General features: G+C 44.2%; 1 protein-coding gene and 1 pseudogene across 1 annotated transcript; both read right to left on the bottom strand.

Annotated features, from left to right (window-relative positions):
* Positions 1 to 248: 248 nt before the first annotated feature.
* Positions 249 to 13,243, bottom strand: LOC105710221 (LINE-1 type transposase domain-containing protein 1). The gene is made up of 3 exons (XM_064371292.1): positions 13,203 to 13,243; positions 4,243 to 5,366; positions 249 to 1,945 (listed from the first exon to the last, which is right to left on the bottom strand). Exons 2-3 carry the CDS (start codon positions 5,254 to 5,256, stop codon positions 833 to 835), a joined length of 2,127 nt encoding a protein of 708 aa, XP_064227362.1. The 5' UTR covers positions 5,257 to 5,366; positions 13,203 to 13,243; the 3' UTR covers positions 249 to 832.
* A 1,710-nt stretch (positions 13,244 to 14,953) lies between these two features.
* On the bottom strand, positions 14,954 to 15,852 carry LOC105710189 (small ribosomal subunit protein uS5-like; annotated as a pseudogene).
* Between the last annotated feature and the right edge of the window lie 431 nt (positions 15,853 to 16,283).

Raw genomic sequence — 16,283 nt, 5'->3', positions numbered from 1 at the left:
AGGCCATCTGCCTGCCTTGGCCTCCCAAAGTGTTGGGATTACAGGCATGAGCCACGAGGCCTAGCCTCATTTCATTCCGAAGTAAAACTTAACTAAAAACCTACTAGTGTCACGTTAGGGAGGGAGAGTTCATTCCTCCAGGAATGGTTTACCCAATACAATGTAAAAGTTATTAGACCATGTATGACAACATGCCCCAGAAAGTGTAAAATCGAAAATCTTTAAATAAGCAAACATAGCACACAATATTCAAAGGAAAAAGATTTACTATGAAGATTCACATAATGACAAGTAATACAGATTTGTGAAAGTTCCTTTTTTCTTCCTCTTTTTGTAGATGGTTTCACATTGCCCAGGATGGCTTCAAACTCCTGGACTCAAGTGGATCTTCTATTTTAACTAACCTTACCATCTTTTCCCCAGTGCTTTTCTTTACTGGTCCCTCCTGTTTTCTGCTACATTGACAGATTATACTGATAGGTGTGCCCCTCCCCCTGGTAATAAAGGTTTACTTTTAGACAAGCTAGGACAATATAAATTCTAAAAAGACTAGTCAACTGTAGTAGTAAGGTGGGGGTGGGAAGAACAAGAAATTCTATCTGTGACTGTGAATATTTAATTGAAATAACTCCCTTCAGATGAGCCAATTTTTTAAAAACATATCCTTTAACTTTATTAACATCTAAGTAATATCTAATATTCCTTGCTCCTCATCCCTAAGTATGCTGTTAATTGTCCATCCTTCTGGGTACAAGTGTATTTTCCAGTTTTACTTGCTGATTTTTGGATGTGTGCTGGGGAGGAGGGCAAATTGTGTTGTGGTCACCCTAGGCTACTGAAGTATATTCTCCAGTAATTCTCTCAAAGTGGGCATATGCGAAACATAATCTCTAAATTCTTCAATATCAAGAAATACCTTTGTTTTACCCCCAAAATCAAATGCCAGTTTGGCTGGATATAGAATTCTAGGATTAAAGCCTTTTTCCAGCAGAACTCTAAAGATATTGCTCCATTTACTTCTAGCATCCAGTGTGTCCAGTGATAAGTCTGCTGTCAATCTGATTCTTCTTCCTCGGTAGGTTATTTCTCTTCTCTCTCTAGAAGCCCCTATTATTTTCGCTTTATCATTAGAATTCGAAAATTTCACCAAGATGTGTCTAGGAGTCAGTCTCTTTTCATCAATCTTACTAGGTACTCGGCAAGCACTAACAATCTCAAGACTTGAACCTTTCTTTAGTTCTGCAAAGTTTTCATCAATTATTTCATTAATTATGTCTGCTGCTCCATTCTCATTATTCTCCTTTTCTGGAATTCCTATCAAACGAATGTTGGCGCTTCTGGATCTATCCTCTATCTCTCTTTGCCTTTCTTTATGAATTATCTGTTTGGTCATTTGCACTGTATCCTTAGAGAATTCTTCAATTTGATCTTCTAGACTGTCTATTTTTTCTTCAAGTAAGTCCATTCTGCTACTCAGATCACCTACTGAATTTTTAATTTCCAGGACACCTGGATGGGAACTTTTCAAATTTCCAATCTCCTCTTGTATCTCTCTGATGCTATTAACCACACTACTCAAGTTTTCTATTTCCTGTGTTAAGTCTGCTTCTTTGGATGTTAGTTTTTCTGTTTGCAGAGTTTTGTGTCTCTCTTCTTCTGTTTCCTTACAGAACACGGAACTCTGTTCCTCCTCCTCCTCCTCCTCCTCCTCTAATCCTGAGGCCTCTTCTTCCTCTTCCTCCAGCTCTGAGGTCTCTTCTCCATCATCCTCTATCCCTGAGCCCTCTTCATCCAGCAACTCTAGCTCGGAAAACTCTTCCTCTTGTGTCTCTAAGTTGTTCATCCCCTCTAGCTTAGCAACTTTTACCTCTTTAATAAATAGAAAGTTCAAGCCGTCACTGGTCATTTCTCCAGCTCTGTGTTTTGAGTCTAATAGGGTTTTACCCTGAAAGTTAAAAAAATAATAATAATAAGAAGAGTTATTTATTTAAATCATTTTTCTTTTAAAGAATTAAAACTTCAATTTCACTAATTTTAATATGGCTACCATTTGGACAATTAGAAAATATCTGAAAAATTGCTTAAATATGAATTGTTCTTGAAGGCCTAGGTCCCTAAACAAGTCAAGTTTCCCTATGATCACAAGGCATTTCTTGTGTAATATTTCGAACGAATTCTGTGAGGTCATGTCTATTTTTTTTTTTTTTTGAGATGGAGTTTCATTCTTGTTGCCCAGGGTGGAGTGCAATGGAGATCTCAGTTCACAGCAACCTCTGTCTCCTGGGTTCAAGCTATTCTCCTGCCTCAGCCTCCCGAGTAGCTGAGACTACAGGCATGTGCCACAATGCCCAGCTAATTTTTTTGTGTATTTTAGTAGAGACAGGTTTCACCATGTTGGCAAGGATGATCTTGATCTCCTGACCTCGTGATCCACCTGCCTCAGCCTCCCAAAGTGCTGAGATTAAGGCATGAGCCACCGCACCCGGCCATAATGTCTACTTTCTTCCTTCTAGATCCCTCAACACTTACTGTCGTGTATGTGATTGACCCTCACTAATGACTTGTTTTAATGAATTGTCCGCTTGTTATATGTGAGAGCCCTATGGTAAACAGACATTGTAATCTGGCTACAGTTTACAATCTGCTTTAGGAAGATCATGGGCACACACACACACAAAAAAAACGAAGTTCACATTTACCTTTCTCCTACAGATATAACAATAAATTTAATTTAAAAAAAAAATCCCAATTGCAATTTACACTCTAGCCTGATGACTTTAAAGGCAAGAAGGTTTTGGTTAGGAATACAACAGGCAGGCCGGGCGTGGTGGCTCACGCCTGTAATCCAAGCACTTTGGAGGCCAAGACAGGCGGATCACCTGAGGTTGGGAGTTCAAGACCAGCCTGACCAACATGGTGAAACCTGGTCTTTAAAAATAATAATAATAATAATAATACAACAGGCTCAGTTCAAAACTGTGTTCAAACTCTGACCCGACTGCCCCATTTGCTACCAGTGCCTCACTTTTCCTTATAAAACAGAGTCTAGTGACAACACCACTCCAGGATTATTGTAAGGGTAGAATAAAGTAAGCAAGGTACTGAACTTCTGGTGATGTATGCAATATAAATTTGGCTCCTAACATTCCTCGAAGCCTTTAGTCTGCTGTGGAGCTTTTCAACCATCCCAAACCCACCAGGGCAGGTTTAGGTGCCTCATCTATGTAAACATTGAAAGCAGCTAATTTCTGAGATTACATACTGATTCTTAAATAATTTGTTGACTCAAGTTTAACTTCTCCTTCTGGATTCTCATTTTGAACAGAGGTTACGCTTGGGAATATTGGAAAGGCAGAGGAGAAGCATTCATCTGAAAACATGTAAAAAAAACATTGGCTTAAGAATATAGACCTTGGCTGGGCATGGTGGCTCACAGCTGTAATCCCAGCACTTTGGGAGGCCAAGGCAGGTAGGCTGCTTGAGCCCAGGAGTTTGAGACCAGCATGGACAACATGGCAAAACCTTGTCTCTACAAAAAGTACAAAAATTAGCTGGGCTTAGGTGGCATGTGCATGTGGTCCCAGCTACTGAGAGGCCAGGAGAGGAGGATCACTTGAGCCTGGGAGATGGAGGATGCATTCAGCCCAGGCTGAGCCACTGCACCCCTGCCAAGGCAGTAGAGCAAGATTCTAAGTAAAAAAAGCAAAAACCCCTTCCAGCACAGCGGCCATCGGAGAGCAGCAGCCACAGCTCTGTGTGACCCCAAGGCTTTGGCTTTGGGCCTCAACAAGGGCAACAAGGTGATCAAGGACACGAGCAAGCCCAGGCACAGCCACTGCCTCAGGCGTCTGACCAAATATGCCAGGTCAGTGTGGGACATGATCCGAGACGTGTCGCTTCACCGTGTAGGAGTAGCGCACCATGGAGTTGCTTAAGGTCTCAAAAGACAAACAGGCCCTCAAGTTCGCCAAGAAAAGGGTGGGGCCACATATCCACACCTAGAGGGAGAGGACCTGACAACCACCTTGGCCACCATGATGAAACCAGCTGCCAAGAAGGACTGAGGCCCCCTTGCCCTCTGCCCATAATAAACCCTTCACAGAAAAAAAGTGCCCTTTAAATAATTACTTTTAACATTATGCTTCCTTTAAGGAATCATTTTTTAAAAAATTGACCTAGCCTTCAAAATAACTATGCCAACTATTCCATGTACACATAAGCTTTACATATTTGTACGCTTACCCTTTTTTCTTGAATTCCGTATCTTCCTCCTCGATTTATTTCTTCTTTTTGTAGGAGTACCTCTTTCAGTAATTCCTTCATAGAAGATTTTTGGCTGGCAAATTTTCTAAGGCTTTGCAGATCTGAAAATGTCTTTATTTCACCATCACATTTAAATGCTAATTTAACATCACATAGAAATTCAGGTTCAAAATCATGTTCTCTGAGAATGTTGAAGACATTACTCCATTGCTTGCTAACATCCAGTGTTGCTGATGAAAGGTCAGCTGCCAGGGTAAGTACTGTTCCTTCATCCATCAACATTTTTTCTTCTCTGGAGGCTTTTAAAATTTTTTCTTTATTCTTGAATTTTGGAATTTTCCTTTCCTCTCTCACTTCAAGAAATTCATCCTCTCCATTCTCCCTACTCTCCCCTTCTGTAAGTTCTAAATGGCTGTGGCAATTTCTCTGTCTGTCATCTATGTTGCATAAGGTTTCTTCCATACTTCCCATGAATTTGTAAATTCGTGATTCATTCTGGGGTAATTTCTTACCTTCATTACTATTGTATTCGTTAGGATTGTCTAATTTACCACTTAGCTCGTCTACTTCTTTTATTTTAAAGGTTAAATTTTCAGTATCAGCAACTATTTTAGAGCTTTCTCTTTCTATTTTTCCTACCTTCCCTGTTTTTTGTGATACTGAATTAATTATTTGTTGAAACTCTGTCCTGCCACTGGAGTTCTCGGAATTCCTTACCTCGGGTATTGTAGTTTTTGCTCCTAAAATTGCCTTTAGGTCATTTTTAAGAGTTTCCCTCATCTCCTCAAACATCTGGTCTTGAATTTCCATTAAGATCTTAAACTTATTCATAATAACTGCTGATACATCCATGCATTTTAAATCGATTATCGGAGCCATTTCCTCATCGGTTTCTATTAACTGCCTTCTTTCCATATAGGTGACATTTTCCTGTTTCTTTGCAAGTCTAGCAAATTTTGATTGTACACTAGACATTGAAGATACATCAGACATTGTGGGTGTATTGTCAAGACTGGATTCTGTTTTTAATTCCTGTAGAATGATTTTTGTTCTTACAAGCCTGCTAGACTTCAGAAACTCAAAAATACTTAAGATACGTCAATCTGAAACACAAAGAAATGAAAAATTACTTATTAAAGAATTATCTTGAGAAACTTGTTAAGAATATGAGCTTAATTAAGAAAACTACGCTGTGTGTACAGCATAATATATTAATGAAAGGTTCACTAACAAAATGGATATCTGTACCCAAAGACCCAAAAAAAATTAGAATTCAAAATTTAGCTGGGCATGATGGCTCACGTTTGTAATCTCAATACTTTGGGAGGCTATGGCGTGTGGATCACAAGGTCAGGAGATTGAGACCAGCCTGGCCAAGATGGTAAAACCCCATCTCTACTTAAAAAAGAAAAAAAAAAATTAGCTGGGCGTGGTGGCACGTGCCTGTAGTCCCAGTACTTGGGAGGCTGAGACAGGAGAATTGCTTGAACCTGGGAGGCAGAGGTTGCAGTGATCCGAGATCGTGCCACTGCACTCCAGCCTGGGTGACAGGGCAAGACTCCGTCTCAAAAATAAATAAAATAAAATAAAATAAAATGAAAACTCCCTTTACGTGAAGATTTGAATGTGATAAATTAACCAAAGAGCCAATAACTAAGAATGAAGCTGACTTGCCGTACCATTAACTTTGTTGTCTATGTTCTCTATGAGTATTAAGCAGATTAATTATGAGGAAATAGATGTTAATTTAAAAAAAATGAATATATGTATCATACCAAATCATCCAAGTCTCAGGTAACTTGAATGGAATCTTACACAAAAACAGGTGTCTCTTTTGAATTACAGAGATTGTTAACATTAAGACCTTTTCTGAAAATCAGTTATCAAGTCAATTCAGAATATGACTTTCTTGGCCAGGCATGGTGGCTCACGCCTATAATCCCAGCACTTTGAGAGATTCAGGTGTGAGGATCACTTAACCCCAGGAGTTCGAGACCAGCCTGGGCAACATAGACCTGTCTCTACAAAAATTAAAAAATTAGATAGGCATAGTGGCACACGCCTGGGGTCCCAGCTACTTGGTAGGCTCAGATGCGAGGATGACTTGCGCCTGTGACGTTAGGGTTGCAGTGAGCTGTGACTGTGCCACTGCACTCCACCCTGGGCGACAGAGTGAGACCTTGTTGCAACAACAGAATAATGTTGGCCCTGCGCAGTGGCTCATGCCTGTAATCCCAGCACTTTGGGAGGCCAATGGGAGGAGATCACCTGAGGTCAAGAGTTCAAGATCAGCCTGGACAACATGGCAAAACCTGGTCTCTACTAGAAATACAAACATTAGCCGGGCATGGTGGCAGGCACCTGTAATCCCAGCTACTCGGGAGGCTGAAGCAGGAGAATCACTTGAACCTGAGAGGCAGTTCAAGCCTCTCCGTTGTCCCCTTCCTCGCAAAATAAGAATCATATAAGCAGCTAACACATCATTCATGTCAGGGCAAAAGATACATGAAGAATTTCAGTTAGGCAGGGCACGGTGTCACACCTGTAATCCTAGTACTTTGAGTGGTTGCGGTGGAATGATCACTTGAATCTAGAAGTTCAACACCAGCCTGGGCAACATAGTGAGTCCCTGTTTTCAAAAAATAATGTCAGGGCCGGGGCGCAGTGGCTCATGCTTGTAATCCCAGCACTTTGGGAGGCCGAGATGGGTGGATCACAAGGTCAGGAGTTCAAGACCAGCCTGACCAACATAGTGAAACCTCATCTTTACTAAAAATACAAAAATTAGGTGTAGTGGTGTGTGCCTATAATCCGAGCTACTCAGGAGGCTGAGGCAGGAGAACTGCTTGAACCAGGGAGGCAGAGGTGGCAGTGAGCCGAGATCCTGCTACTGCGCTCCAGCCTGGGCAAGAGAGCAAGACTCTATCTAAAAATAAATAAATAAAATAAAATAATAATTTCAGAAAATTTTCATTGCAATAAAAAATGAACCAGGAAAAATAATGAGAGCACAAAATTAAAAGATAAATTATTCCAACACTTTGGGAGGTGGAGGCAGGTGGATCATGACGTCAGGAGTTCAAAGACCAGCCTGACCAACATGGTAAAACCCTGTCCCTACTAAAAATACAAAATTTACCTGGAGGTGGTAGCACATGCCTGTAATCCCAGCTACCGAGGAGGCTGAGGCAGGAGAATTACTTGAACTTAGGAGGCAGAGGTTACAGTGAGCCGAGATTGTGCCACTGCACTCCAGCTTGGGTGACAGAGCAAGACTCTGTCTCCAAAAAAGATTATTAGAATCTGGAATTAAATTCTAAAAAAACAACCACACAAAAATCATTAAAGTTTCTTATATAGAGTTTGTATATATTGATAAGCAAAAGCAAAGTTCAGCTTGGTGGCTCATGCCTGTAATCCCCAGCACTTTGGGAGGCTAAGGAGGCTGGATGATCACCTGAGGTCAAGAGTTCAAGACTAGCCTGGCCAACATGGTGAAACCCCATCTCTACTAAAAATACAAATACCCTAAAACAAAATGGGTATCTGTACACAAAGACCTGAAAAAAATTCGAATTCAAAATTTAGCCAGGCATGGTGGTGGGCGCCTGTAATCCCAGCTACTCAGGAGGCTGAGGCAAGAGAATCATTTGATCCAGGGAGGCAGAGGTTGCAGTAGTGTTCATGCCACTGCACTACAGCCTGGATGACAGAGGGGGACTCCATCGCAAAAAAAAGAAGAAAAAAACTTGATAAGCTAAAACAAATAAAACATTTTTAGAGAAGAGAATATAAACCAATAGTAAACTTGTGAAAAGTGAGTTCAAGACCAGCCTGGCCAATATGGTGAAACCCCACCTCTATTAAAAAACACAAAAAATTAGTTGAGCGTGGTGGCGTGTGCCTGTAGTCCCAGCTACTTGGGAGGCTGAGGCAGGAGAATTGCTTGAACCTGGGAGGCAGAGGTTGCAATGAGCCAAGATCAAGCCACTGCCCTCCAGTCTTAAAAAAAAAAGGGAAGTCTATTATTAAAGTCAGAAATAACACATATACTCTCTGCTTGAGAATCTACCATTAGGAATAAAACCACCTGTACACTTAGAAATATATGAATAGAAATTTTAGTGCTGAGTTTTTTGTGACCAAAAAACAAAACTGCGAAATGATGCTCTTTAGTAAGAGAAGCACTGAACAAATGATGGTTTGTGCACATGATGGGATTATGTATAACAGATATAATTATATATGTAAAAAAACATTAATTTATAAAATATACATTATAGTATCCATTATGTTATATACGTATATACTATATAAATGGTGTGTACAATATACATTTAATGTACATGTAAAAATTATATTATACATAAGAATGTATTAGATTGGTTAAGGATGTCTTTGGTATATTAGAGGGAAAAAATGGTGCAGAAAATATACAGAGTACAATCCCATTTTGTAAGCACACATACAAAAACCATATGTACAGTAAACACAAAAGATTATGAGTCAATTACATTAGGAGAATGCAAATCAAAACAGATTCCACTGTTTGAACACCCTTATTATAGCCAGTGCAGGGGCAGATATCTGCCCTGGCCACATTTTTAGTGACCCTGGGGATTTTTGGACCTTTTCAGTAATTAATCTGGCCAGTGCCCTATCATCTAGCACTACCTTTTTTGGGTAATGTATTTTCCAAGAGTCGCTCTACATAGTATATGACAGGTGCCAAGAGAAACTGGAAATTAATATTTTAAAGAGACAGGGTCTTGCTGTGTTGCCCAGCCTATACTCAATCTTCTGTCTCAGCCTCCTGAGTAGCTGGGAATACAGGCACTCACCACACCACACCTGGCTTGGTGGCTCACCCGTGTAATCCTAGCACTTTGCGAGGCTGAGGCGGGCGGATGGATCACGAGGTCAGGAGTTCGAGACCAGCCTGGCCAACATGGTGAAGCCCTGTCACTAAAAATACAAAAATAAGCTGGGCACAGTGGCATATGCCTCTAGTCCCAGCTACTCAGGACAGTGAGGCAGAATTGCTTGAACCCAGGAGGCAAAAGTTGCAGTGTGCCCAGATTGCCCCACTGCGCTCCAGCCTGGGCAACAGAGTAAGACTCCATCTCAAAAACCAAACAAATAAAAACAAACAAACAAAAAACCCCTCACAACTGCAAATTACTTGAATGTCTACTGCTGAGGGAATTATTTATTGAACCAAAACATGTTCAAAATATGGCACGTCATACATAGAAGAGTGAGGTGTGCACATATAACTGGAAAATTACATATGACCTATTGATAAAAGAAAATGTTAAAAGTATAAATCGATTTTAAAAATTTAAAAGTCTCCTGACCCAAGGAAAGGCACACACACTAAATAAAAGTTCAAGTGGCATTCTCCTTTATTGTCCTCCCATGCACTCATAAAAATCAGGCACTTTAGCTTGGTATGGTGGCACGCCTGTAATACCAGCTCCTAAAGAGACTGAGGGGAGAGGATTACTTGGACCCAGGAGTTTACGGCTGCAGTGAACAGTGATCGCACCACTGCTCTCCACACTGGGCAAGAGTGAGATCTTAAAAAAAAAGAGATACTCCACCAAACTTTGGGTGGCCTCAGAGGTCAGATTACCGAGATTGAGGTGAGGGAATATATATGTTCTTGTAAAAAAGAGAGGAAAAAATAAAAGGGAAGTCCATAAACCCCCAGCAAATTCAGAAAAACACAATAAAACAGGCTGCCAGTGTTGAAAAGGTAATTCACCACAAAGGAAATGCAAACAGATAAACATATGAAAAGACACCAGTCACAAGCCAAGGCAATGCAAATCAACAAGCTTTTTTCCAGACTTAAAATTAAATGGAAAGTTTATCCACCCTCACAACTCCCAATGCCTTAAGGGAAGTGCTAAACATTTCTTGCCCTTCCCAACTGGTGTTCTCCTATATTGCATACTTTTAGAGTAACCTCCTTAAAATATAAAGCAAAACTTAAGAGTACATTGATGAAAACCTCCCAAGTCTTCTAATCACATTTTTTTTTCCGAGACAGAGTCTTGCTCTGTCACCCAGGTTGGAGTGCAGTGATGCAACAATCATAGCTCACAGTAATCTTGAACTCCTGGGCTCAAGCCAACCTCCTGCCTCAGCCTCCCAAGTATCTAGGACTGCAGGCACAAATCAGGACACCTGGCCCCTAAGCCATTCTGATGGCTGCCATGCAAGCTTGAGGCAAAATTTGCTAAAGTTGTTCCAGCCTCTGCTTTCTACTTGATGAGGAATTCTGAACTCACAGTGCCTGTGGCTAGAATTCAGAGTATCTGATATCTTGGATGTGAAAAAGATCATATATTTATTGTATATTTGTTGTCATTAAACTCTAATTATAATTTAGCATTTAGCATTTTGTATTTTTAGTAGAGACAGGGTTTTGCCATGTTGGCCAGGCTGGTCTCGATCTCCTGATCTCAGGTGATCCACTCTTAACCTCCCAAAGTGCTGGAATTGCAGGGGTGAGCCACCACACCTGGCCCTACCTTTTAATCTTGAAGTAGTGAGAGTGCACAACTCTTCTATGACACCTGCAACAACTGTTACGTGAAAAAAAAAATGATGTCTAGTGATGATGAAATTGTGGGTTCTGCTAATAGCACCTGACTACAAAATGTCCTGACCGACGCCAGATTATAGGCAGGACTTACTTCTTTTTCAGTCCCAAGGTCACCTCCCGCACTCTAAAATACACCCCCCCAGGCTGGGCGTGGTCCAAGCCCTAAATCCAGCACTTTGGGAGACTGAGGCGGGCGATCACCTGAGATCAGGAGACCAGCCTGGCCAAAACGACAAAACCCTGTCTCTACTAAAAATACAAAAATTAGCCAGGCCAGGTGGCAGGTGCCTGTAATCCCAGCTACTTGGGAGGCTGAGACAGGAGAATCCCTTGAACCCGGGAATCAGAGGTTGCGGTGAGCCTAGATGGCACCATTGCATTCCGGCCTGGGCGACAAGAGCGAAACTCCGTCTCAAAAAATAAAATATAATACTCCTCCCCAAACCCACTCACACATTTGCTCTCCACTGATCCTGCCCCTAAGCCACTAAACTACCTACCAAGTCTCAGCAGTTCTTCCACCTCTGTACCTTCGCGGGGAAGACAAGCTCTCTGCAGAGCAGGCCTTGGTGCCTAGAATTCAAGTTCATACCACAAAAGTCAAAGTTTAAGGTTTATTAAATGTGGAAAATCACCTCATATTGTAGACTGGAATAAAAGTACTTATCTATGCATGTGTTTGCTTAAAAAGACACAAGTTATTACCAGAGTCTTGGGTGCAAGTCGGGACAGAGCTGCAGGGAAGGGGAGGATCCCGAGGCGGATCGGAGGAGGCCAGGGAGGGGCTGAAGAGAATGTTTTTTGCTTTGTGAGTTGAAGGTCCATTATCGAAGACAGGCTTTCCTTTTGTAATTTGAACAAGAATCAATTTGCCTAACAATTGCAGGAAATTGAAAAAAATGCCTAAGTTATTACTTCTAAATCTATTTTCCAGGTTTTTTTCTTCTTTTTTTGAGACGGAGTCTCGCTCTGTTGCCAGGCTGGAGTCCAGTGGCGCAATCTCGGCTCACTGCAACCTCCGCCTCCCGGGTTCAAGCAGGATTCTCCTGCCTCAGCCTCTCGAGTAGTTGGGACTACAGGCGTATGCCACCACATTCAAATTTTTATATTTTTACTGGAGACGGGGTTTCACCATGTTAGCCAGAATGATCTCCGATTTCTTGACCTCGTGATCTGCCCGCCTCGGCCTCCAAAGTGCTGGGATTACAGGCGTGACCCACTGCCACCAGCCTGAAACACTCTTTAGGAAAAGGTTGGAGATGCATTTCAAGGCCCCAGACCTGGGGAATGGAGATCGGATGATCTGTCGGGCCCCAAAGTTTTTCCTTATCTTCTGCTTCCCAAAGACACTACACAGTGGAAGTGTTCGCCTCCCTCCACCGTTTTTTGTTTCGTTTTGTTTTGAGACGGAGTCTCGCTCTGTCGCCCAGGCTGGAGTGCAATGGCACGATCTTGGCTCACTGCAACCTCTGCTTCCCGGGTTCAAGCGACTCTCCTGCGTAAGCCTCCCCAGTAGCTGGTATTATAGGCATGTGCCACTACGCCCGGCTAATTTTGTATTTTTAGTAAAGACGGAGTTTCGCCATGTTGGCCAGGGTAGTCTCGAACTCCCGACCTCAGGTGATCCGCCCGACTCAGCCTCCGAACGTGCTGGGATCAAAGGCGTGAGCCACCGAGCCCGGCCTCCTCGATCCACTTTTTAAAGCTAGGACTTGTCAAGCATCTCTTCACTTTGACTTCATTTTCTCCACATTACTTTAAAGGTTCCCATTTTAGGGGCAGAGAAATCTTAGGATGGTTTTTTTCTCACTGCGCCACGGACGGTGCGGGAAAGAGCAGGAAGTAAAGTGAGGGGGCCAACTGCGTGCCTCATCCCGGGTCCCAAGCGCCTGGACCAGCCTTGCCCGCGGCACCTCGGGCCCCACGCGTCTGAGCCAGCCTTACCCGGGGCACCCCGAACCCCACGATCCTGGGCCAACCTTACCTGGCGAGAAAGGAATCCGCCTGGACCACCGAGAAGCGAACAAAGTGAGGACGGAGCCTTGTTACTAAGAACCGAGAGCACTCTCGAAGTCTCTGGCTGGCCCCTCCTCTCCAGGTGTGTCCCAGCCCCCTCTGTCTACATACCCCCGCCTCCTCCCCGGAAATCGCATTCCGCCCTAAGCAATTGCTGACCTCTATTGCTGTCCCCCCACTGAGCCCAATTCCCTCTGACTCCGCCGAGCCTCCGCTTGAACGAGCCCCACCCCTCAGATTCGACTCGACTCAAATCTGAATAAAGACACCACTAAGCACCTCATCGCCCAGGCCTGAACCCCAAGGTCACCTCATTCCTTGTCTTCAACCCTCGCAGTGAATCCGTTCCTGGGCCCTTGAATTTGCCCGCTTCTCGCCCTCTCCGCAGCTCCAGCCCAGTCCATGCCCCACCGTCTCTCACGTGCATCACTGAAATCACCTCCAATTGCTCCCTGGCCTCTCTCAGTACGGCTCTGCAATCCTTCTCCCCCTCCAATACCTTTCAGTGGCTTCCTGTTTCGGTTACATTTCTACCTCCTAATTCTATCCTGACTGCCGGTTCAACATTGTCTTAGCACTGCTCTCCTCACAGCTGAAACACTGTATCTTTCTCTTCCTTGGAAAACAGAACTTTCTGCCTCAGGGCCCTGGCACTGGCTGTTTCCTCTGCGAGTTTTTACTTTTTCTTTTCTTTTCTTTCTTTTTCTTTTTTGAGACAGAGTCGTAGGGCGCGGTGGGTCACGCCTGTAATCCCACTTTGGGAGGCCCAGGAGGGCGGATCACGAGATCAAAAGATCGAAACCATCCTGGCCAACATGCTGAAACCCCGTCTCTATTTAAAAAAAGAGAGAGAGAGAGTCTTGCTCTGTGGCCACAGCTGGAGTGCAGTGGCATGATCTTGGCTCACTGCAACCCCAGCCTCCTGGATTCAAGCAGTTCTCCTGCCTCAGCTTCCTGAGTAGCTGGGATTACAGGAGCATGCCACCATGCCCAGCTAATTTTTGTGAAGACTGGGTTTCACCATGTTGGCCAGGTTGGTCTTGAACTCCTAACCTCGTGATCCGCCCGCCTCGGCCTCCCAAAGTGCTGGGAATACAGGCATGAGCCACTGTGCCCAGCCCCCAAAGTTGAGTTATATAAAAATCAAATGGGGCCGGGCGCGGTGGCTCACGCCTATAATCCCAGCATTTTGGGAGGCCGAGGCGGGTGGATCACGAGGTCAAGAGATCGAGACCATCCTGGTCAACATGGTGAAACCCCGTCTCTACTAAAAATACAAAAAGTTAGCTGGGCATAGTGGCAAGTGCCTGTAATCCCAGCTACTCAGGAGGCTGAGGCAGGAGAATTGCCTGAACCCAGGAGGCGGAGGTTGCGGTGAGCCGAGATCGCGCCATTGCACTCCAACCTGGGTAATAAGAGCGAAACGCCATCTCAAAGAAAAAAAAAAAAAATCAAATGGGGAAGAATGACATATTATTCAAGCTTTACAGCAATGAAAATGAAATCTCAGGCAAGTTACTTATCTGCTTTGTGCCAATTTCTTGTAAAATGAGAAAGACTATGGTATCAGCCTCATAGAATTGTTGATTAAAGTCAAACATGCAAAAATGCCTAAAATTGTGCATATGGTATAGTAAACCTTCCATAAATTTTTTTTTTTTTTTTTTTTTGTATTTTTTAGACAGGGTCTCACTGTGTCACCCAGGCTGAAGTGCAGTGGTACGCTATCCGCTTACTGCTACCTCCGCCTCCCAGTTTCAAGTAATTCTTGTGCCTCAGCCACTCCAAGTAGCGTGGATTACAGGAATGCACCACCATGCCTGGTTAATTTTTGTATTTTTAGTAGAGTCAGAGTTTTGGCATGTTGACCAGGCTTGTGTTGAATTCTTGACCTCAAGCAATCTACCCAGGTCAGCTTCCCAGTGTTGGGATTACAGGTGTGAACCACTGTGCCCAGCCCATAAATGATTACTATTAAACATTAATGCCATCATTTGTTTAAACTTTCTAAATTTTTTTTTCTGCAATGTTAATTCACTTTATTTTTCTTGTATAAAAACTCTATATTGTAGCCACAGCTGGAGCTTGGGTCCTCTGCACGGAGACTCTGGTATGGGTCTTGACAAGGTGGTCAGTGAATTCCTGATAGGGAGACTTAATACAGTCTCCTTCCAGAGATCGGGGGTCAGGGAGCCGTAAGTCTTAGAGATGGCATCAAAGGTGGCCTTGGCGAAGTTGCCCCAGGTGGCAGTACAGCTAGCTGAGGTGTAGCAGTCATCGATACCAGCCGTGATGAGCAGCTTCTTGGCCACAGGTGCTGAGACGATGCCAGTGCCCCTGGGCGCGGGGATGAGACGCACCAGCACAGAGCCACAGCGGCCTGTCACCTTGCAAGGGACGGTGTGGGGCTTGCCGATCTTGTTCCCCCAGTAGCCTCTGCGCACGGGGACAATGGAGAGCTTGGCCAGAATGATGGCCCCACGGATGGCAGTGGCCACCTCCTTGGAACACTTAACACCCAGACCGACGTGACCATTGTAGTCCCCAATAGCAACAAACGCCTTGAACCTGGTGCGCTGGCCAGCACGGGTCTGCTTCTGCACCGGCATAATCTTCAAAACCTCATCCTTGAGAGAGGCCCCCAGGAAAAAGTCAATGATCTTAGATTCCTTGATGGGCAGAAAGAAGAGATAGATCTCCTCCAGAGATTTGGTCTTCATGTCTTTGACCAGGCGACCCAAATTGGTGACAGGCATCCACTCCTTATCCTTGGCTTTACCTCCGCCACCTCCGCGGCCTTGGCCTCAGCCTCGGCCTCGGCCCCGGCCCCGTCCACGGCCGCGACCGCGACCCCGGCCCCGGATGCCACTGCCGATACCACCGCGGTTCCCCATCCCAGGGCCCCCGGGTCCTCTGCGCCCTCCCCCGCCCCGCCCCGCTGCACCGGCGTCATCTGCCATTTGGTGTTTTATCAGAGAAGAAGCGCTAAAAATTTTTTATCATGGCCGGGCACGGTGGCTCACGCCTGTAATCTCAGCACTTTGGGAGGCCGAGGTGGGCGGATTACGAGGTCAAGAGATCGAGACCATGGTGAAACCCCATCTCTACTAAAAAATACAAAAATTAGCTGGGTGTGGTGATGCGCGCCTGTGGTCCCAGCTACTCGGGAGGCTGAGGCAGGAGAATTGCTTGAAACCGGGAGGCGGAGGTTGCAGTGAGCCGAGATTGAGCCACTGCACTCCAGCCTGGCGCCTGGCAACAGAGCAAGACTCTGTCTCAAAAAAAAAAAAAAAAAAAAAAAAAAAATTGTCATTTATTTATTTATTTTAAGACAGAGTCTCGCTCTATCACCCAGGCTGAAGTGCAGTGGCACCATCTCGGTTCACTGCAA

The sequence above is a fragment of the Aotus nancymaae genome, unplaced genomic scaffold (assembly GCF_030222135.1).
Source record: "Aotus nancymaae isolate 86718 unplaced genomic scaffold, 86718_ANA_hifiasm-v0.15.2.pri h1tg000007l, whole genome shotgun sequence".
NCBI classification, from domain to species: domain Eukaryota; kingdom Metazoa; phylum Chordata; class Mammalia; order Primates; family Aotidae; genus Aotus; species Aotus nancymaae.
This window is presented reverse-complemented; position numbering and strand designations above follow the sequence as displayed.